Raw genomic sequence first — 24,338 nt, 5'->3', positions numbered from 1 at the left:
GGCTAGAGCCTAGACATTTATACTTATCAAGTTTCTAAAAAATGACTTGGACTTTTTCCTTTCCCTAAAGGTACAGACTGGCAGCTTTAAGTGCAGAACTCTGGGTCATCTTAATGGATATATCTGCCCACTAACCCATGCCATTATCGAGAATCCCTATTTCTTGAGAGCCAGGCACCTGAGAATTCTACCCCAAGTCACCTGCATACCCGATGATATAAACATTATATAAAATTCTTCCCTTGCCTTCATTTATGTGTTCTGAACTCGTCCTGAAACTTGGGTCCTGCATTTTGAACCACGTTTATAACACAGAGATCCTGAATCTTCTCTTTCCTAGCACTGGTAGGCTCAAAATTTGCTGGCTTCTCTCCTTAGAGGACTGCCATGACGACGACTTGTTCTCTTTCTGAGGTGGCTCTTCACGTATGGCTGTGATGCTGCCATTGGATATCCTCTTTGGAAGTTCTCTCCTGAAACCATTTCTGGAATATGATTATAGCTCAGAAATAGTTTCCGAAGGCAATGTCAAAGAAAGGCAAACACGTAAGCAGTGGCCTCATCGTTGACCTAAGTGCACAGCTTTCCAGAGAGACCACTCGAAAAGACAATAAAAATGTGGATGCAGCCTCATAACTTTACATGCATCTCTTTTTTCTTTTGCCAAATTATGAAAAGAAAAATTATAATATTTTCAAGTGGCCTATTTACCTGTTTATTCAGTGTCTTCATAGTGGGGATTTGTCTTATTCATTGGTGTCCTCACGGCTTGACAAACATAAAGAACTCCTTGAGTGTTTGCTGAATTGAACTAGATTAAATTGAGCGCTTTGCTAAGGTTATTAGTGCTCATGAGCAAGTGATACATGTGTTCTAAATTTCCACAAATATGCTTGTATTTTCCCATCTTCCTTTCATACTAGGGAGCTGAACTATCACATGTGACCCTAAGGCACAGAGCTTTGCACACACCAACATTTATATTTATCCTCAATATCTAAGCAGAAACAAACCTTGTAATTTTCCAAGTCTTTTTTATCTGCTTTGAATTTTAGCTCTTCTAGCCATAACTTTTCTAAGAAAATTAAATCCACTATCAAATTTCAAACTGCTGAGAAGTACAAGCACAATATGTATGCCACATCTGACATGAAATAAAACTCTATAAAGAGATTTGAAATCATATGATGAAAATAAAGCACATTGCGTAATGCAGTTACTCTGTTGTTACCATTGTTGTTGCTTAAATACAGCATCTGAAACAGGATCTCTTAATCTGTTCCCCCAACTTGGGGATTAGAATGAATTTCCAGTGAGCTCATTTGCAAGTTCTAGTGCTTAGAGTGAAGGATTAACTCTGTTCTTTGAATCAAAATTGTGCCAAGCTGATCCAAAAAGCAAACAGAAGGGCTTAAAAGGACCCTGAAAACTAAGGTTCCAGGAGGGTGGGGTCTCAGGGACATGGACCCAAATCACTATCTAAAAAATGGAGTGTATATCATCAAGAAAAGTCGGTCAGTCCTGGCAGAGTTGCTCAGTTGTTTGGAGTGTCATTCAATACATCAAAAAGGTTGTTGATTCATATACAAAAGGTATAGGGTACATACTGAGGTTTCGGGTTTGATCCCACATCGGGGTACATATGGGAGGCAACTGATTCATGTTTCTCTCTCCCTTCCTCTCTCTCTAAGATCAGTCAAAGCATACCCTCAGGTGAGGAAAAAGGAGGAGGAGGAGGAGGAGGAGGAGGAGGAGGAGGAGGAGGAGGAGGAGGAGGAGGAGGGAAGAGGAGGGAAGAGGAGGGAAGAGGAGGGAAGAGGAGGGAAGAGGAGGGAAGAGGAGGAGAAGAACAAGTTGGTGATTCCTGCAGTGGCCAGCAGTCTATTAGGATATTCATGTCTTTTTAAAACAGAGCTCTGAGTCTCTGGGAACCTCCTTTCTCCATGGCAATACAACAGTTAGCCATTAAGGGGCCAGGGCACTGGACTGTGCCGAAGGTACAATTCTACTGGTGATGACAGTTCTAGTCCCAAATGGGCCTCCTGTGATCATAAAAAAAAAAATAGAGGCTTTTGATGGGAGAACAGAACACAATTTTTTAATATATCTTTCAAAGCAAACAGGCCTTCCCAGACCCACCTCCCCAGACCTGTCAGATCAAACAACCTCTGTTGGAATCCCAAGGCTCCAACACCAGGGATTCCAGCTGGTTTCAGAATTGGGGGGGGGGGGGGGGGGGGCAGCGGGGGGGGAGCGGGAGAAAGGAAAGGAAAGGAAAGGATAAAGAAAGGAAAAGAAAAGATAAATACCCTTATTTCCCTGCCTTGATTAGTGAATCCTTTAGCCAGTTTTGGGCACCTTGTTTTTGTTTCTGGTTTCCTGCTCTGAGAGAGCCATTATGGCAGAAAGGGCACTGACTTTGACATTGAAAGACCTGGGTTTAGACTCCTGGTTTTGCTACTTGCAATCTGAGTGACCTGGGGCAAGTCACTTCGCCTCCCTGAAACTCGGTTTTCTCGCTTGTAAAACAGTGATTAAAAACAAAACAAAACAAAAAAACAGCCACCAGGTTTCTATGATGGTTCAGTGACTTGTATACCAAAGCGCCGGCACGGGCAGGTGTGTCCTGCATGTTACCTATGGCTCTTCTCTCCTGAGGTAGGTCACGCAAACATTGCTGGTTGCTCTCAAGTCTCCCAAAGCTGTGACTTCCAAGGAGCCCCCAGGGGGGGCCGCGGGGATTCCCTGAGGTCCGACCTAAAACGCACGCCCCGCCTCCTGTCTGAAGTGGGCGGGGCCTGGGTGCGGGGTGCGGAGGGTCCCCGGGAGGCGCCGCCCAGCCCCTGCGGTGACTCCGCCTCCCGCAGTCAGACCGACACGGCGCCGGGCACGATCCTCCGTATGTGGGTGTAGGACTTCCTGATGGTCACGCTGCCGTGGTGCGACACCCCCCGGGGCAGCACGCACTCCTCCGTCAGTTTCTGGGCCTCCGGGTCCCAGCACAGCACCGTGGCGATGACCTCGTTCTTCTCGTCGCGCCCGCCCGTGATGTAGAGCCGGTTGTTGCAGGGCGCGATGCCGCAGCTGGCCCTCTCGTGGCTGAGCTGGGTCACCAGGCTCCAGGTGTCCTCCAGGGGGCTGTAGGCGTACAGCGCTCTCATGGCCCCACCTGCAGACCAAGGGAAACACGGTGGGCCTCGCACCCTCTGTTCTGGTTTTCTTCTCCTTTCACCACAAAACATCCTTCTGATTCGGTAAGTCTACCATCTCGCCTAGAGAAAGATTTATGGCTTTCTAAAGACTTCCTAAGTGCTGGAAACAGACACTTCCCATCGTCCTTTAAATTCTGCAGCCAGGCTAATCAGGTTCCCAGGGGCACCTGGCTTCACCTAGCGGCCAAAATGCACCCCAAGACTGCTCCCTGGAAGAAGTACCACGGGGTGCATCAGGCAGACTCTGCTCATAATTCCAGCTCTGCCCTTTTTTATCTGTAACCACAAGCACGTGATAATAAGACGTCAGAAGGACCAGGAGCACAAGTAACTGGCAGAAGCCGTCAATCCGTGACCGGCGGTAGCCCCTCTTTAAACCGAGCATGGCCTGGGACACCATTCAAGGTCCTTGTCTCCAGATTAGACCTTTAAGCAGAGTCATGAGCCTGACCATAAACACACATGAAACCTCAGCCAAGGAAGAGAGGGGTTTTTCCTTCACCTCCTTCCATATTTTACTTGTCTGATTGTCTCTTATTTGCTCACGTTATTTATTTTTGGCTTCTCCTTTATCGGTAGTTCTCAATCCTTGCTGCACATTAAAGTCACCTGTACATTAAAAACACTTGCAACTGTTGGCCAACATCCTCTTTCCCATTCTGATTTCATTGGTCCAAAGTGAGGCCCAGCTGCCCATACTTTTGTAATAAGCTCCAAGGTGATTCTAATGAGTAGTCAAGATTGAGATCCATCATCCTTAACATTACATGCCAACTGTGGTCTGGCTGGCCAGGCTTTCCTTCGGGCAAACTGCAACGTTTCAGAGCCCCCAAAGCAAGTAGGGAGAGTAAAATTCCCATGAACACGAAAGAAGAAATAAGGAGAGCTACTATTTATTGGGCACTTATCATACTGTGCACGTTTCAGTATCTGCACATGTTCCTGCAGCAACTTCTAACCCCTCCCTGAGTCCCAGGGATGATTTGCTTTGTATGTCTCCTAAATGTGGGCTGTTTTCTGCCTCGAGGACTGCAAGGGAAATCCCACCAAAGCCTGGTCCAATCCCACCTTCTCCTCCTTTTCAACCAGGACTTTGTGAGTTCCCAGGAGGGCTTCGTCTGATCTACCTGCATGGCTTCCTGGGTGGGGAACCTTGGGTACATAAGAAGCCATTTGCTCACTTACCAACAACATAGATGCGGTCCCGGAAACTCACTGCATTGATGCATTTAGCCTCCACTGGCATGGGCGACTTTAAACTCCACTTGTTGGTTGAAGGGTCGTAACACTGAGTCTTGTCTGTGGCCAGTTTTCCATTGGGCCCTCCCCCAATCACATAGAGCTTCTTCTTATGGCTGGTGGCTGCGAAGGAACTGACATGGACGAGGAGGGGCGCCGCCTGTAGAGACGCAGGGCCCAGGAGAAGCTGTCAGTCACATTGCCCAGCTTGCTGCAGTGGCTCACAGGACACAGGCCAGGAGCCAGGGCACACGAGCCTGGGCATCCTTTGCCTGAAGTCGTAAGGCCTGTAGCCTTGACTCCCCCTTGAAACACAGAGAGGATCAAAGCACATATATCCCACCCTCCCTCCAGACAGTAGCAAGTGTTGGGTGTTTCCAGCCTGTTTCTCCCAGAGTTCGTGTCTCAGGTGAGGAGGGGTAGTGACAGGAATAAGTGTTTCCACAGATGAAACCAGCCAGTATTGGACAGAAATGCTTTTTCAAATGTGTATATTCATATTCACTCATGTGTTTATTCACTTAAAATTATTCACTATGTGCCAGGCATTGTCCTTGGTGTTTATAATATCTGGGAAGAAAAAATGGTAAAAGGGTTCCAGGTGGCCACAGGTAAGCAGACTCTCCCACTCTGGGGCAACATGCAGATTTGGGGATTAAGCCAGACTGGTGCTTCCACCCTGTGAACCCCAGGGCACTAAAGGGGTCCTCCAAGGAGCTTCTTGCCCATTGACATGATTCTCTTGGGCCAGGGAGCAACCCACAAGTGCCAAGTAATGGGGCTTACCCAACTGAGAAGATCTTAGTACCCCCCTCCCCCATTAAACATTAAGGGCTCCCTATTTGGCACTCTTCAGGTTGACAGGTCTGGATGCCAGGAGGACCTGGCTACCTGTGCTGTGCCTACAATGACCATGCTTTACACTCTCCACAACTGAAGCATGCTCTGGCATATGATATGACAAGGAGAAAGAAAATAGGAAAGTGGCAATAACCTGGAAATACCAGGAAGTGAGATCACTTGACTTTTTTAAAAAAATTATTGTGGTAAGAACACTTAACACGAGGTCTACCCTCTTAACACATTTTTGAGTGTACAATAATTATTGTTATCTATAGCACAGTGTTGTACAGCAGATCTCCAGAACGTATCCATCTTTGTGCCCATTGATTAGCAATGCCTTACCTTTGCCTGAGTGTGATATATACCTGAGTTTGCATTGTGAAACTTGTTAAACTCTTGCATGCAAGTATATAAAAGATGATTCACTAATAAGCAAATAAACAAGGGCTGATTTCTAAGCACTACCAAATGACTCTGCATTCAACAAACAGTGTGTTAAAGGGATCCTTGGGTGTCACGTATGGAGAAGACAAGGGCAGATGGCATCTGAGGACACGGAGACTGTGGGCCAACATATGCACCCAGAGTAGGATCCAGCCTCCCCCACACATCTGGGGTTCTGGCCAGGATAGGGCAGGTGTACACAGAGCTGTGACCTGATCAGCAATGCTAAAGCAATGATTCCTATGAGGAGGGAAGCTCACAGCCACCAAAAATGTTCTCAGTGGGAGCCGAGTGATCAGAAAGCCATATATCAACATTGACAGAAACCCTTCTTTAAGCTTTGAAGTAATAATACAAACAGAGTTACCCATAGAAATAATCTCCGATACCTCTGACCAGCAGTTGTGGAAGGGGTCGTAGGTCTCCACGTTGTTGATCCTCTGCAAGCCATCAAAACCTCCGATCACATAGACCTTGCCACCCAACACCACCATCTTATGCCTCCAGCGGCCTATGTTCAAATACTCTATTTGGATCCATTTGTTGATCGAAGAATTATATTTCCAAACATCGTGCTGTGTTTCTTTGCCACCTAGAAGAGATGCAGAGCACTTAAGAAACCACCAGATGTATCAGAAATACAGCTTCTCCCATAATTTCCCACAGATCCAGAAGTGCTGAATCCCCAGGCCAGCCCTCCTAAGAAAGAGAAAAGAAATCCTGAAGGTGTGTGTGACCTATCTGGAGAGACAGAACCAACACAGAGGAACAAAAAGAGACAGTGTGAGGCTGGGGTGAATAATTCCCCAGACATGTCATGTGGCACCTTGTGCCATGAGAGCTCAGGGAAGAAGTGGGCTTCCGGGAGGCAGGACCACGTCCTCCTCCACCACAGCAGGAGCCTGGACTCCGTGTTTGTGAAGCTAAGAAACTGGTTGGACTATTGCAGGGCCTTCCTTGACCAGCAGGCTAATTGAAAAGCAGCTTACGTTCTGTTTGCTTATTTGTTTTTTTAAAATGCAAACCAATAAATATTTTTATTTTTTTAAATTTTTTTTCAATAAGTATTTTTAAATCCCCAGGGTTGCCTAGCTGGTTGGCTCAGTGGTTGACCGTCAACTGATGTACCAAGAAGTCACTGGTTCGATTCCTGGTCAGGGCACACGCCTGCATTGCAGTCTCGATCCCTAGCAAGGTGCATGCAGGAGGGAGCCTCCTGGACACACAAACTGCATTTCCCAGCCCACCTGCAATGTTTTTCTCTCTCATCCATTGCTGTTTCTATCTCTCTATCCCTCTCCCTCCCTCTCTCTCTAAACAAATCAATAAAAACATATTTATAAAAATTATCTGGGTTTATCTGGGTACAAAAAAATATAAGTGGGGTTGTCGTGTTTTTAAACAATTTTTACTATAAAAGAATGAGATGCTCTCAACAGAAAATGTGAGAGTGACCTGGTAAATAGTTTTTTCAAAACAACCCTCTTATTAAACAGAAAATACATAATTTCATTAGGAAGAGAGGACAAAACAGAGAAGAACTGCCTTTTTTGGTGACTTTAGTCAAATATTTTAACAAATTTGTATTTCCAATTCCCCCTCAGCACAGAGCGCCAACTCAACTACTTGTACTTTTCAGACTTATTAACCTGCCCGACTGCCCTAGTGCGGCAATGACTGTCACTGATGATGCACTGTGTCCTGGGTAAGCGTTTCTCTAGGATTGAGCCCAAAAGTGGGTTTCCTAGGTCAAGGGTGTACATACCTTGAATTTTTATAGGTGCTGCCAAAGAGCCCTCTAAAGGGCTCCACCCGCAGTGGGTATAAGGAGGGGGTTTTGGGGATGTTTTGGGGTGTTTCCTTTGTTGTTGTTTTATAGCCTAATGGAGAAAAATAATGCCAGTTTGGTTTTCCCTGGCTATTAGGGAGACTGAGCTTTTTCCTCTTCTGTGAATTTTTAATTCATTTAGTTAAATCGTTTTTCTTTTGGTTGTGTGCCTTTTAGAGATCTCTATTTACTTAAAACTCTGTGATATTGGTCCCATGACGGTAGTGTCAAAACTTACTAAATAACTATAAGCTTTCCAAGAAATGCATGCAAATTTTATTTAAAAAGAAAAAGAACTCTATGAATTTTACTTCATAAAAGAAGACCTGATTAACTGGGCAGGTATATCGTGTGTGCATAGATAAGAAGACATCAGCCTTCTCCAGATAAACCCACTTATCCAGCGCCTTCAGGAATTTTCAGGGAATTTGAAAAGGTCATTCTAGATTTCACCTGGAAGAGTAAATTTGGAAAGATTTCTAAGGAGCTTGTGAAAAAGAAAAATGAAGAGCGGGCTTTCTGCAGCAAATATCAAACTATACTACACAGCTGTTATACAAACAACGTGGTGCCGCATCAGACCACACACACTGACGAACAACAGCCAGAGTACAGAACAGGCTAAAGCAGCGGTTCTCAACCTGTGGGTCGCGGCCCCTTTGGCGGTCGAACGACCCTTTCACAGGGGCCGCCTAAGACCATCCTGCATATCAGATATTTACATTACGATTCATAACAGTAGCAACATTACAGTTATGAAGTAGCAACGAAAATAATGTTATGGTTGGGGCACAACATGAGAAACTGTATTTAAAGGGCCAGAAGGTTGAGAACCACTGGACTAAAAGATGTAGAGATCACTCAATAAACGGTCTTAGAACACTTGGCCATTTACTTAGAGAAAAATTAAGCTAGATCCCTATTCCACATTACCCTTAAAATAAACCTCAAATGTAAATGCTTTAAAAGTAACTGAAGAAAATATAGAAGATATTAAGGATCTTCAGGTGGGAGGAACTTTCTAAGCAAGATTTGAAACCCAGAATCATGTAAGAAAGTTAGTATATAAAATCTAAATCAATGTTAGAAGACAACACAGCCTGGGAGAAAGCATTTGCAATACAAATAGCAAAAGGTATATGATAGAACTCCAAAAACTTAATTAAAAAAAACGACAAACCACCAATAGAAAAACAAAGAGTGTGATCAGATAATTTGTAAAGTAAATACAGTTAGCTATTAAATATATGGAAATATACTCGACCTCATTAATGACCCAAGTGTGTAAATTTAAGCATTCTAGACTATTAAAAGTGTAATTGACTGATAATAAAAAATAACATAAAATGGATGTTGAAAATGGCACTGTTATTCATCATTGGTTGAACTATAAACTAGTACAAACTTTCTGGAGGACAATTTAGCAATATCTACAAGAATTCTAACTTCTCACATCTTATGACCACTTCTAGGAATCTCTCCAAATAGCAGCACAAGTTCATAAACATATGTGCAGTATTTTTTTAGTAGAAAAATAAAAGCTGAAAAACAATCATGGTTCATTTATTCAATAAACTGTCCTGCAGCCGGTGAAAGGAATAATGATAATGAAATGACACTAATGATGGCTAACACTGTTGAGCTCTCACCGTGTGCTTGGGATTGTGCTGTGCTTTACATGTATTATATCACTTAAAACATATGATAGACCCATTACACCGACTGCAATGAGGTGGAAAATGTATTGTGAATTGAAGTGCAAATTTCTGTTGATTTTATTGTGTTTAACAAGCATGCATTCATGTATTGCTTGTATCGTTTTTTAAAAAAGACAACAGCACATTTAAGAGAAGAGAAGGACAAGTTGTAGAATAACATGCAGTGGATGTGGCAAAGACTGACTATAATTACAAACCCCGTCTTTTCCTCCTGGACACACAGTTAAACTATATTTCCCAGCCCACCTGCAAAGGGTGGAGGGAGGGGCAGGGAGGGCATGTGGCTCATTCTTGCCAATAGACTGTGAGTAGAATTGTGAATCCAGCCTAAGGCTGTTCTCAACTCGTTCACACTCCTCATTCATTTTCTCTCTCCTCTCGAAATGAAGACCACATATAGAAAACAGCAGCACCACAAGATGGAAGGAGCCTCGGTCCCTGAGTGACTGAGCAGAGCAACCCCATATACTGTTATGGTAATTCTCTGAGATTTAGAATGAGTTACTGAAGCTGGCATTATTTACTCTAAAGCAATATAAAACTTTTTAATTTAAAATATAGGATTGTAATGACACAGAGAAACTGACATATTTTACTTCATACTCTATATTATTTGAATCTTCTACAACAATTAAAACATATTTCTACAAGACAAAAGAAAGCTATAACCTCATCTATGATATTAATATATCCATAGAAGAACTGACCTGACCTTGATTTTGGAGGAAGCCAGCTCTGGGAAGCAGCTTTTCCCCAAATAAGTACAGATTAGAGAACACCTTCTAGAGAAGAAAAGGGATACTTGTCTCCTCCCTTGGGGCCCCAAGAAGAGCTGGGTCGCTTTTGATGTCATGGGAAAAGCATGGGACTCAGAGAACCTGGGCTGGAATCCTGCCTGACATCTACCAGTGTGTGGCCTTCGGTGCATTCCATAACCTTTCTGAGCTTCAGTTTTCTCCATCTGTAACCTGGAGATTTAAGTCACCTATCTTACAGAATTGAGGTGAGAGGCATATGATTAAATGCCACCAAATTATAAATCCATCTACTATGCTGCAAAGATGGTAGAAAACATGTCTTTCAATAAATATTCATTGCGCATTTACTATGGCGGCCAGGCACAGTGCTAGGTGTTGGGAATAGTGCTGACTGTCAGATAATTTAAGGTCTATTGGTTGATAGGCATAAATCATTGTAAATAATTTATCAAACTACTTAGAAGTAAGAAATGAAAAAAATACTGGATGCTTTGGGATTGTCTAAAAGTAGGACCTAATAAACTTGAAGGATCAGGTCTTAGAGAAGAACAGACGTTTTTATTCATTACTGTATTCCCAGTGCCAAGCCTATAGCAGACATCGAATAAATTCTAGTATCACTTTCCTGTTTCTCTTCCTGCTCCCCAGATCCCAGCACAATATTGCTCCCAGGTTAGTATTCATCAAGTAAAAATGTGCTTTCCAAGGTAAGACCACCTGAGCTTCTGGTTTCCATATCCTGACCCGGTCAGAGCTAGATCGTTGCCATTTACAATAATTCTTCTAAGATGGCTGCCTGCCCTCACTCAGGAAAACATGTAGTGCCGATGCGGACTTGCTTTGGCATCACGTGGCTCCTGCTTACCTGAGATGTAGACCTCATTTTTTAATGTCACGCATGCAAACTCCACCCACTTCTTATTCTCACTCTCCAGCTCATGCTCCGTCATCGGGAGCTTGGCCACCTCCAGGCGGCTGCGCCTCAGGGGGTCCAGGCAGGTTACCTCCGCCACAAACCGTTCATCCTTCGTGCAGCCACCGATGATCATAAACACCTCAGACTGGAACTCATGCATCCTGGGCTTGGTGCGCTCTGATATTATCTGGAAAACCAATGAGAGTACAGGGTGACGCAGGGTTTCAGAGCTCAGGTTATGGAGCCAGCAGAGCAGGGCCCAGTTCCCAACTCCGCCATTGCGTGACCAGGTGACAGCACCTCCCTGAGCCTCGTTTCATCTTCTGTATATTAGAGATTATAGAGGTTTGCTGTGAGGATTCATTGAGATCATATACATATTACATACCAGGCTCTGTTTGGCCCAGGGCCTGGTATATAATAGGTACTCAGTAAAGGTTATCTGTTATTGTTTTTGCTGCCATTTTAAGAACTCCAGGTCTGTTTACCATCAAATGCACTTCTTGCTTCTCCCTTCCTGCCTGATATGAAGCCTTGAATCCTAGAATTCCATTTCTGGCCACCTTCCATTCCTGCCTTGTTCCAATATCTTGATGACATCCCAGACTTTTGTTCGCTACCACACTTCTTCTGAAAGAGAGGTCCTGTCAGTGGGAGCAGGGTACGGACAGGCAGATTGGGGGACTGGGTCTCAACCTCAAGCATATGACCCTTCAGGGCCTTGAACCACACCATGGAGATTTGAAAGAGAGCCACACCATGGAGATTTGAACCCAGCGGAAAGAGCAGACGTCTGCAGTCAAATACACCAGAGTTTGGTTCCACCAACTATGGCCTAGTGACCATGGAGAAGCAACACAATCTCTGTAAATGCCTGTCCTCATTTCTACGCCATCAGACCTTGGTATAGATCAAGGTGGTCCCAGGAAATTTAGGAGGAAGTGAAACAGAGGGGCAACTTTTCTGTCCCAAAAGATCTCTCCCAATGAAGGTACCAGTTACCATTTCTAAGTTAAACACAGATGGACATTTGCTTTTAGGGTTTTAAAATGTCCCACTGTCATCACCTTCATGAACTTGGAGGAGGGACAAGATTAAGAAGGAGAAATAATGATAGGACAAGAAGGGTTAAAGTTTGGGAAAGGAAGGTGAAGTGAATTCCAGGAGTAGCCTCCACGCTTACACTACTGTCACCAGAACAAACCCAAGATCATTCAAGTAGTGAGCAGACAAGGAGTTTTAGGGGATCAACTAGCTATGAGACCTCAAGCTAGGGATCACAGTGGTGGGTTGGTTCAGTTACCCAGCCTGCAATGGAAATGAGACAGTGCTTTGAGCTGGATTGAGGGCAAAAAAGGCAGCAAAAACCTGGGACACAGTGAAAAGAGAGATTTAGTCTAAGACAAAGAAAATGCCTGATTGTGGGAGTTAGAACACCATAAACAAACTGAGTGAGAATAAGAACAGTCTTCATTTGTGGGACACTTACCATGTGCCAGACGCTGTGCTAAGCACATCTCATTCATTATCTGATTATATCTCAAAACAATTCTAGCAGCTGGTAGGCATTATTATCTCCATGTTACAGGTTGGATCTGAGCTTTAGAGCAGCTAAGTAGCCCAAGGTCACACTGTAGGTAAATTGTGCAAAGTTAAAGCCAAGATTCTCCTGACTGCAAGCCCAAATTTCTGCCACTGGAGACTTTCCAGATATCAGAATTCTCTCTCCTCCTAAATCCAAAGTTTATGCTTCCACTCCCTACCCCCCACCCCATTTCAAATGCAGTAGGCAGAGCAGATGTTTTATAGCAGCAATTTTGCAGAAGACATAGTATTTTATATCAAAGGAATGCCCTCATCACCTGCATTTCAGAGACTAAACAAGTGGGAAGCAGGAACAGAAATAGCCAGAATTTTGGAAGTCCAGTTGATCAAGACTCTGAACTTTAATGCTTCACTGAATACAGCTGCAGAAACAAACACTTGTCCAAGTGTATGAGAGTTTTGATTCCCACTGCTGAGCCACCTGCCAGTGACCCACATACCCAGCACGGGATATGATCCATGTGATTGCCTACACTCCCTCCATCAGTCTACTCACCACCTTTATTTGCTTACTGTCCTCTATTCTCTGAAAGACAGACATTTAGCAAGGCAGAGATTTTTTTTTTTGTAGTTCCTGGTGCCATTTCTGGCATATTGTTACTGTTGAGGATTTATTTGTAAAAAAATGAAGACATGGCATATTAAAATATATGGGATGCTGTTAAAGTAGTACTAAGTGGGAAATTTATAGTACTAATGACAAAATTAGGGAGGAAAGGTTGCAAATCAATGACCTCCAATTCTACCTTAAAACACTAAAAAAAAAAAAATAAGAGAAAATTAAACCCAAAGGAAGCAGAAGACATGAAATAATCAAGATTAGATTAGAAATAAGTTAAATAGAAAACATAAAAGCAATAGAGGAAAATTGAATTAAACCAGAAGATTGTTCTTTGAGAAAATCAATACAATTGACAAACCTTGAGCCAAACTGATCAGAAAAAAAGAGGAGACACAAATCACCACTATCTGGAATGGGAGATGTGAGTGACATCACTACAGATTCTTCAGATAATAAGGGAATATTATGAACAACATTAAACTAACATATCCAGTAACTTCTATGAAATGGAAAAGTCCTTTGAAAAATACAAACTATTAAAGCTCATTCTAGAAGAAATAGATAACCTGAATAGTCCTATATCTATTAAAGAAATACAATTTATAATTAAAAACCACACACACACACACACACACACACACACACACACAAAATACCCTCCTGGTTCTAATAATATCACTAGTAAAACTACCAAACATTTAAAGATATATTTGCAGAGTGAATGAGTGACAATGAACCTGAGGACAACACAGAACTAGAAAGGACACATGGGGAAAGGAGGAGGCTCCTGGGGGGCTTCACACAGATCATTCCTAAGCCACTCTTTACTCAGGCATCTATCAATGGCCTAATGAAGAAGGCTTGGTAGCCAAATCCAGAAGTATTGTATAGTGGGATATATGTGTGGGTTTCATGTATATAAACTTAACAGTCCCTATTTCTTTACTTCCTGACTTGTTATTCACCTCCACTAAACCTAGTCTTGTCTTTATACAGTAATGAATAAAATATGTCTTCAATTGTTAAGGAGAACCAGGTAAATTCAAAAAATGATATGCACATTCACCATCTTGGTCTCCGTTTATTCATTCAACAAACCTTTATCAATCACTTACTCTATATCAGGGAGTCTCCTAAAGTCTGGAGATGAAAATTCCAATACAACGTACTTTCTACCATAACAAGCTCCCAACCTAGAGATATTAACAGATGAGGAACCCAATGGTTAACATGTAGCAGTCGGTGTTAAAACACTGCAATGCATCAGGGGCTGAGAATGAGCGAAGCCTCTGAAGAAGATGATGCTTGAACCAAATTTTGAAGCAGGAGCAGAAGTGGACTAGATGAAGAAGAGGGAAAAGGCATCTGAACAGCACCTGCATTAGCTGGAGGCAGGAAAAGCAGGTCCGCTTTGGGGAATTAGAAGCTGTGTCTTTGGGCTGTAGCAGAAGAGAGGGGCTGGAGATGGCACTAGAGAAGCGGGCAGGAGGTGAAGGATGCAAGGCCAGGCTCTGGGAGCTCGGGCAGGAAGTGTGGGCTTTATCCCGAAAGGGGCGAGGAACCAGTGAAGAGGGTAAGCCTAAGAGAGAAATGATTAGGCTCGAGCTTCAGATCATCCGGCTGATGAATGAACTGGGGAGAGGCCAAACTGGAGCAGGAAGGTGAGTTTTGAGGAACTTTCAGAAATTCGGGAAGGAAATAATGAGAGTCTGAACTAAGGGAACATCAGGTTCCCCAGAGTGGGCAGGCAGAAAGCAGCACCTGGTGGAATGGCAACTGGACAGGGCACATTCTGTCCATGTGTGTGTCGCCCCCACTACCCTCCCGCCTTCCACAGCTGGGAAGAGAAGGGCTGTGCCAGGCTTGGTGCTGGGTGACTTCTGTATCTCACCTTATCCTCTCAGAAGCTGCCCATGAGGCATTACTATCCCCATTTTACAGATCAGAGACCCAGGGCTTCTGGAACTGCCTGAATCAAACTATCATCAGTGTAGCATCTTCTCCTTGCTCTAAGCCTTAGAACAAGGAGCTGCCAGCCAGCCTCACCTGATCTCTATGAGGCCCGCTAACTCCTTTACTTTGCTAGTTCACAGCAGCACCTCTCATCTCACCTCATTGCCAGAAAGGTGGTACATCCTGGCTTCCTGGAGCAGTGGGAAGACCTCCGGGCACTGCCTGATGAGAGGATCTGCCTCTACTGTCTCCACAAAGTACCACGGGTCCAGAAGCGGCAGGCGCACGTACTCCAGGATGTAGGGGAGCAAGCAGAGCCGCTCCGACTGCTTGTGCCGGACCCAGCTCATCACCGTCTCAAACACCTGAGCCTCCTCCGTCACATAAAGGTCATCGCTCTTCAAGATGTGGTACAGAGTGTCCACGGGGAGCTCAAGGAACTCCTCGGCGTTCAGAATCTGCACGAAGTTTTGGATGATGTAACTTTGAACCTGCTTCTTTAGACTGTCCAAGGAGTGCGTGTCCGCCAGCCTCAGGATCCCAACGCAGTTCTCTGGGTTCAAGGCTTCGGTGAGGAAGCTGGCGCAGGCATCCACCATCCGCAGGAACTAAGAGAACAATAAGGAACTAGCTAAATAGGTAAGAATACATTCCTATGTTTGACAGCTCTATAGTCATTAAGAAAACATGTTGTAGGAGAATATTAAATGGCATAGAACATTTTTGTAGTGCTCCAAGTTTTAAAATCTGTTCATGGAATCTGATCGAGCCTCTAGTTTTAATCAGCAACGACAGGAAATAGAGTTCAGCCCTGGCCGGTGTGGCTAAGTTGGTTGAGGATCGCCCTGTGCACCTAAAGGTGACTGGTTGGTTCCAGGTTAGGGCACATGCCCGGGTTGCAGTTTGGGTCCTGGTCCGGGTGCGTGCAAGAGGCAACTGATTAATGTTTCCTTCTCTCTACCTCCTTCTCCCTTCCTCTTTCTCTAAAATCAAGTGGAAGAATTTACACTGTTCATTAATTCAACATCATTAAAATCAACACCTTTAAAATGTTCATACTACCCAAAGCGATACAATCTCTATTAAAATACCAACAGCATATTTCACAGACCTAGAACAAACTCTCCAGAAATTTACATGGAATAAAAAAAAGACCCCAAATAGCTACAGCAATTCTGAGAAAGAAGAACAAAGTTGGAGGGGTCACAATACCAGATATCAAGCTGTATTACAAAGCCACTGTTCTCAAAACTGCCTGGTACTGGCACAAGAACAGACATATAGACCAATGGAACAGAACAGAGAACCCAGAAATCAACCCAAGCCATTATGCTCAATTAATATTTGACAAAGGAGGCAAGAGCATACAATAGAGTCAAGACAGTCAATTCAATAAATGGTGTTGGGAAAATTGGACAGATATATGCAAAAAAAGAAAGAAAGAAAGAAACTAGACCACCAACTTACACCATACACAAAAATAAACTCAAAATGGATAAAGGACTTAAACGTACAACAGGAAATCATAAAAATCTTAGAAAATCCATAGGCAGCAAAATCAGACATCTGTCGTAGCAATATCTTTACTGATACATCTCCTCTGATAATGGAAACTAAGGGGAAAATAAACAAATGGGACTACATCAAAATAAAAAGCTTCTGCACAGCAAAAGAAACCATCAACAAAACAATAAGAAAGCCCACTGCATAGGAGAACATATTTGCCAATGTTACATCCAATAAGGGTTTAATCTCCAACATTGATTGGGAACTCATACAACTTAACAAAAGGAAGATAAACAATCCAATCAAGAAATGGGAAAAGGACCTAAGTAGACACTCTTTTGAAAGTGGACATCCAGAAGGCCAAGAGGTATATGAAAAAATGCTCAAAGTCATTAATCATCCAAGAGATGCAAATCAAAACAATAATGAGGTACCATCTCACACCTGTCAGAATGGCTAACATCAACAAATGACAGGTGCTGGCAAGGATGTGGAGAAAAAGGAACACTCGTGCACTGCTGGTGGGAATGCAGACTGGTGCAGCCACTGTGGAAAACAGTATGGAGTTTCCTCAAAAAATTAAAAATGGACCTCCCATTTGACCCAGTGTTCCTACTTCCAGGAAGATAGCCCAAGAAACTAGAAACACCAATCAGAAAGGATATATGCACCCCTGTGTTCATAGCAGCACAATTTACAATTGCTAAGATTTGGAAACAGCCTAAGTGCCCATCAGCAGATGAGTGGATTAGAAAACTGTGGTACATCTACACAATGGAATACTGTGCTGCTGTAAAAAAGAAAGAACTCTTACCATTTGCAACAGCATGGATGGACCTGGAGAGCATTATGCTAAGCAATATAAGCCAGTCAGAGAAAGATAAATATCACATGATCTCACTCATTTGTGGAATATAATGAACATAAACTGATGAACAAAAATAGATCCGGAGTCATAGAAGCATCGAACAGACCGTCAAACCTCAGAGGGAAGGAAGGGGAGAGTGGAAGTGAGGAGGGTAAGTAATCAACCAAAGAACTTGTATGCATCCAGATAAGCATAACCAATGAACACAGGCACTAGGGGGGCGAGGGCATGTGCTGTGGGGCAGGAGCGGCCAGGGAGAGGCCAATGTGAGAAAAAGGAGCCATATGTAATACTTTCAACAATCAGACTTTAAATTCAAAAAAAAAAAAAAAAGGAAATACTGCCTGGCCAGTGTGGTTCAGTGGTTGAGCATCGACCTATGGACCAGGAGGTTACCATTCGATTGCCAGTCAGGGCTCATGCCTGGGTTGTGGGCTTGATCCCCAGTTGGGGATGTGTAGGTAGCAGCCAATCAGTGATTCTGTCTCTTCATTGATGTTTCTCTCTCTGTCTTTCTCTCCCCTCTCCTTTCCTCTCTGAAATGAATAAAAATATATTTTTTAAAAAGGAAATATGGTTGACTCTTGAAGAATGCAGGGAAGTGGGGTGCTGACCTTCCACATAAATGAAAATTCCTGTACAACTAACATATAGGGGAAAGAGGAACATGTCAAATGACAGACACCATGGGAAGATCAGCAGAATCCAGACCGTGGGAAACTCTACAGTTTCTTCATCAAATATATCACAAGGGGAAAGTGGGGAGGGGAGGAAGAGCCTGAGGATGAAAAGAGATCTAAGAAACACATCAAACTTTGGCAAAGTAGGGACCTTATTTGGACACTGATTTAAAAAAAAATAATTTTAAAAGTCAGAAATGTGTGTAGTGACTAATATTTGGTGATATGAAGCAATTATTATAATATTAAGTGTGATCATGGTATGGCTATGTTTAAAGAAGCATCTTTCCTTTTAGAGATAATTACTGAAACTCTTGCAGATAAAATAAAAAAGCACTTCACAAAACCACATGTACATTATGATCCTAACTCTGATAAAGAAGATATATAGAATGTAGACCTTAGAACAAAAGACTGAAGGATAATATTCACAGTTGTCAATCTCTCTGTGTATCAGATACTGTAGCACTGATACAAACAGCCCCCAAATATCAGGGGCTTACAACAATGTTATTTCTCACTCATATTGCATGTCCTTCACTGGGCTCTTCATTCCAAGACCCAAGAGTTTGCAAAAGCCCTTAACTAAAGTATGCCAGTCTTGTGACAGGAGAAAAAGGATGGCTCTTAGCACTTTTGCTCAGAGGTGGTGCATGCCAGTCATTCTCACTCATACTGAGCTGACCAGTATAAGTCTTATGGCAAAATTTGTTGTCAAGGAAACAGTAATCCTCCCACAGAAACTGGTCCCATAGCAATGGACAGTGAATGTGCTGTATAAATAAGACACCCCACTTGCTAGTAAGACTATGAGAATTTCTAAATTTTGTTTACTTATATACTTTTTATTTTATTTTTTTAATCCTCACCCAAAGAGTGAGGATATTTTTTCCATTGATTTTTAGAGTGGAAGGCGGGGGAGGGAGGGAGAGAGAAACATTGATGTGAGAGAGACACATCAATTAGTTGCCTCCCACACTCACCCTGACTCGGGGCAGGGATTGAACCTGCAACCCAGGTAAGTGCCCTTGATTAGGAATTGAACCCTCAACCCTCTGGTGTGCAGGCCAGCACTCTAACCACTAAGCAATGCTGGCCAGGGCTATTTATGTACTTTATAAATCTTCCAACATGAATAAGTAACACCATTGCAATGAAAATTAATTTGTAAAATTGATTGGTTTTTGTGACTTATTTTTCAATTATCGTCATCCTCATAATATGAGCCCCATGTGTATATATAGACTTATACAGCTCACAGAGCACTGTCAAATGCATTATGTTATTTTAATACTCATTTTACAAATGAGGTGTCTCAAATGCATCAGTTCATTCCTATTCATTGCTCTCTGGAACTTACTTTGAACAAGTCCAAGCTCCTATCTCCCCTCCTGTCCACTGGGCCTCTTATAAGGTCAAGTTCTCAATGTTCTTGAGTTGATCAAGTAGCAGAAGATTGGAAAAAGGGAGACACCCAGGGAGGGCTGGTCTGAAGATAGGTGGGAGTATAGACGGGCAGGCCTGCCGAGAAGACAGCTCTAGTGGCAGGACCTGGGGTGGCAGGGTTGTGGGCCAGAGGATGGGGGTGGGCACAGGACTTAGAGTGGACCGTGTTGACTTAGGTTTTGCCCTTCACTCCAGAGCAATCTAAGGATACACACCCCTGGTTGTGTGGATCATTTCCAATTACAAAATATTGTCTTTCCATATCACATCACATTTTCCAATCGTCAGTTTAGAAAGCACTGACTGAGGGTCAATGCAATGTTGAAGAAAGCCTGAATTCTGCTTCAAACCGCCCTGTCTGCTGGTCCCAACCACCTGCAGATCTGCTCCTCGCATGAGCAACTGTGGAAACGGTTGAGACTGAGAATTCTAACACCTGTTCAGTTGTTCGCAGATTTTCAGTTCAAAGAGTAAAAATACACAACTGAGACCAAGCCTCACTGAGCCCTCAGAACATGTAACCAGAGCCCTTTGTGGCCCAGCCCACAGAGACGTCGCTGGGGGCTGAGAGGGAACTCACTTATGTGGTAGCCTCCAGAGCAAAACAGCAGGTACACCAGGCCCGAGTTTGCGTGAGAAGAAGATGATATGAAAACCAAATCAATTTTCTAAATATGTAGACTATGTCTGAAGGGCCACCTAAGAACCTGGTAACAGCGATTGCCTCTGGGGAGAGGTCCTGGTGGCTGGGTTCAGGGTAAAGAGGAAGAATTACTTTTCACTGTTTACCTTTTTGTACCCCCTCGAATTATGTGCCATGAGGAGGAATTCTCTATTTAAAATAAAGTAACTTTCTCATGAGTAGAGAAAACACTAGAGGGGAAGACATCAAAATGCTAACAGTGGTTATTTCAAATGCAGCTTTGGGAAGTTATCAATTTGTTTTTTAGACTTTGCGGTATAGACCAAGTTTTCTACATTGAGCATGAAGTTGCTTTTAAAATCAGAAATAAATACTGTCTTGCAATTCTCAAGTACACATTGAGATAATAAAATCTAAAAAAAGTAACTTAAAGAGAACCTACAACGCGCCAACCCCTTTTTCGTAAGTAGCTCACTCACCCTCACAACAACACTATAAAGTAGATAGTTATTACCATTCCTGTTTCATAGATGAGAAAAGCAGATTCAGAAAAGTTAAGTCATTTCCTGAGAGATTTGTAAATAATAACAAGTAGAGCTAAAACTTGAAACTGTCTTATCTGGTTCCAGAAATGCATGTTTTTACATTATTTCAAGCTGCCTCCAGTCAACCAGTGTGTGCGCAGGACGGCAGCTTTGCAGATGCCAAACATCATAAATGTTCACACCTCTCCGGAGAGCTCCGCTGATCTAATCTGCCCAGATTCGGGAAGGGCTGGCCGACAAGATGCCAGTTCCTGCCCCTGCTTGATGACTATTGAAGAGCAAAGAAGAAAACCAGGAAGGAGAATCGAATCAAGTACCGAAGTTCGCATTTGTAAGAAGCTTTGATCTAAATGTGTCTCTCCCCACTCAGAACCGTGCATTCATCGTTCATCCACATGTTCGTTTCCCAAATGTGTACTGAGCACCTATATGCTAGGCTCTCAGCTAGTGCTGGGGGTACAGCGGTGAGCAGAGAGAGACACCGTGCCTGTGCTCACCGGAGCTGACAGGCCAGTGGGAGACGGGAGCAGGAATCAAATAATCACACAGGTATAAAATTACTGCTGTGATAAATGTCCAGCGACTCACTGCCTGAAACTGAAGCAAGTCCTACTTCTACCTCCAGCCGTACACACTCTGACTCTAGGTTGTCACCCAGACTCTCCCTGCTGGAACCCCTCCACACTCAGACCTGTCTACTCACTTCTCCAAACATCCCTAAGCTTACCTATCCCCGTGGCTTTCTGTGTTCATGCCATTCCCTTGGCCCCGACCAGCTTCTCCGTCATCACTAGTTACTAAAATCCTGTTCTCAGTCAGGCAAGTTTGATTCCAGAGTCCTACACACACACACACACACACACACACACACACACACACACACACACACACACAAAGGACTCAGAATAGCTTCCCTCTTAAAGGAGAGAACCTTTAAGATTACCTCAAGAAGGAGGAAGAAATGAGTAGCATAACCATCACCTCATCTACACAGGATGTTTTCTTCATTCAGGGTTAAATCCAGGACCAGTGGGTGAGCTCCAGCGAGTCTCTGAACCCCTCACAAACATTTGTTTGTGCATGTGCCTTTTTTCTGGGAACTGATTTTGCAGGAAACACTGTGAGTTGCTCTCTAGTACCCATCCACCTGAACACAAAGCCAACACAAGAGGGAGAGCCAGGCTGAGAAAGGACCAGAGAGTCTTACACAGACTGTGCTTGAAGCCTTCCCTGCCTCTGGATATTTTTAATGCTGGGTCAATACTTGTTTAAGAAGAAAGAAGGAGAATAGAAGGAAAGGGAAGTGGGGGGCGGGGAAGTGAAGAGAAAGCCCACCTATTTATGAAGTTCCTTCTCAGAAGCCACTCTTCCTTCAGCGTTTCTCCCAACCTGGAGTCAATTCCTCCCTCCTCTGTGCTCCATGGGATACCGCACCCACCCTCTTGTGGAGCACCAATTAGGTTTCTGCCTGCACTGTGGTCAAGCATCGCAAGGGCAGGCCCTGGGCTGTACTTATGTTTTTCCTTCCAGCATCACCTAGCACAAACTCTGGCAAAAGAAGGGAAAGAGGGGAGAGAGAGAGAGAGGAAGAAAATATTTTGCAGATGCCTACTATGTACAAAAATCTGTGGTAGAGAATTTCCCACCCATTATTTTACTGAGTGAATAAATTGTACTTATTACCTAATATATTTTAGCAGGTAATAACGAGACAGATATTAGTGTCACCATTTGCACAGAGACTGAAATAGAGGGTTCCGAGTTAAGTGTGTTGCCCAAGGTCACACAACTGGCAGCAGGTAGAGATGATATGAGACCAGCTAGCTAACTTCACCTGGGGCATTACCCTGCCTATGACTGTTGCATTGTTGCGCGAACACAATTCCAGGAGAGTTTGAAGAGGCCTTATGAGGACAAGGATGAGTGGGGATCTCCAAGCTGCCTACGTTCCCCCTCAAAATATGCCTCCGTAAGCGCTTTTAAAGGTGAGGGGTGTAAGGCAGCATCATGTGATCCTAAACCAATGGCTGGGAAGCTGCTGATGCACAGGGCAGTCAAGGGGACAAGTAATTGTTCTGTTTAAAAAAAATAATTTTTTTGTTTTGCTTCTTCATATTCAAGATTGTTTAAGACTTTAGGGCATATTTTCTGTCTCAGCCTGTCCCAGTGGCACATGAACTTGTTTATTAAAGCTGAGAAATGACAGCTAATGGCAACAGACAACCAACTTCCTGTTTGGGGAACATGTGAGCATAAGGTTACAGCCAGGCACCTGACCCTCAAACAAGGAGACTAAAAATACAATCAAAGAAAACCACTTGAGACATGGCTGCAGTTCCCGTGAGAAGTGTCTGCCTCAACGAGAATGCACCCCTGCCCTCTTCACCACCCCTCCTCTGCTTCCCTTCATGCTCTCCACAATGGGGATCCCTGGGGTTCATCAGTGGAATTCCACCTCTCCCCAGAGGTTCCTTCAAATCCACTCCAGAATAACTGAAGTCTTCTTCTGGCCCAAACCGTGTGTAAAGACATTGATATTCTTACCCTTGAACCCCAACAAATCAGTGTATGTGATAGGGTTTGTAAGCTGAATTTTAATAAAATTCAAATGTACTTGAAAGTGTTTCTGAATTCATTGTAAATTTTTTTGTCACCATTTTTCTTCTCAGACAATAGATACTAAAAGTATCTCCTGTCAGTTCTGTGTTGGTGTTAAAGAGGGATCTTCATATGTAAAAACTGTAAATTACCACTTATCCTAATCTTCCATCCTTTATCCTTGCCTTTCCCTCTCTCTCAGGTGGTGCACCCACCTCAGACTGTCAGAATGTGCTCCCCACACATTACATGCCCTCTGCTCCCTTAAGACTTTCAATCCTTGGTCTAGACTTGGCTGAGAGGTCTGTGGTTCCTGGAAGCTGTAGAGGGTAGGTAGGAAAGGCAGAAGCTAAGACCTGCAAATGGTCCACTCACTAAGGTGGGGCTGGTGCTGAGGGACTGAGGCAACTACAGAGGTGAAGTGACCCAGAATAGGAATCAGAGGAAAAGAAAAGGGGGAAGTGCCCAAGGTTGTAGCAACATGGATTTTCATTACAACTAAAACTGCCCCATCCCACTTCCTGAATTCCACAACCTATGGGCAGCAACCAGGCATCCCAGGCTCACTCACCAGGGAAGGATGGTGGGGTAGACAACAGAAGACAACTTCAATTTTGAGTTTCTAAATACACTTGCAGAACTTATACTATAAAAATAGTTTGAAACATCAATTAGTGATAATATCTGGGCCCTTTGAGTTTCAAAAGCCAGAATCCTAAGTTATAAAGTTTATGCCAAAACAGTAGAAGTAGAAGTGTGGAAGATAATGTAAGTCAGCTTTTCCCCCATGGGAGGAGTTAACAATTCCCAGACCCGGATGAGAGGGGAGAAAGAGTCTAGTAATAGAGTGAGAAACAGGTGTGGGTCCCTGACATGATGTCCTGCCTCCCAACTCAGGCCAAAATTCCAGAGTTAGGGGGATGCTAAAAGCCCCTGAAGGCTGTGGATCTCAGGATAAAAGAATGCACGTCTCC

The 24,338-nt window shown here is 43.5% G+C and overlaps 1 protein-coding gene across 2 annotated transcripts in view; it reads right to left on the bottom strand.

Moving 5' to 3' along the window:
- Positions 1-2,269: 2,269 nt before the first annotated feature.
- The window catches only part of KLHL6 (kelch like family member 6), a 47,356-nt gene continuing 25,287 nt past the window's right edge, over positions 2,270-24,338 (bottom strand). For both annotated transcript variants that reach the window (XM_036351731.1, XM_036351732.1), the window contains exons 3-7: positions 15,237-15,686; positions 10,908-11,145; positions 6,128-6,330; positions 4,398-4,611; positions 2,270-3,169 (exon numbers count right to left, since the gene is read on the bottom strand). In XM_036351731.1, coding sequence (XP_036207624.1) covers positions 2,868-3,169; positions 4,398-4,611; positions 6,128-6,330; positions 10,908-11,145; positions 15,237-15,686 — 1,407 coding nt within the window. In that variant the 3' untranslated portion in view covers positions 2,270-2,867. The remainder of the gene's footprint in view (positions 3,170-4,397; positions 4,612-6,127; positions 6,331-10,907; positions 11,146-15,236; positions 15,687-24,338) is intronic.

This window comes from Myotis myotis, unplaced genomic scaffold (assembly GCF_014108235.1).
Source record: "Myotis myotis isolate mMyoMyo1 unplaced genomic scaffold, mMyoMyo1.p scaffold_m19_p_2, whole genome shotgun sequence".
NCBI classification, from domain to species: Eukaryota; Metazoa; Chordata; class Mammalia; order Chiroptera; family Vespertilionidae; genus Myotis; species Myotis myotis.
This window is presented reverse-complemented; position numbering and strand designations above follow the sequence as displayed.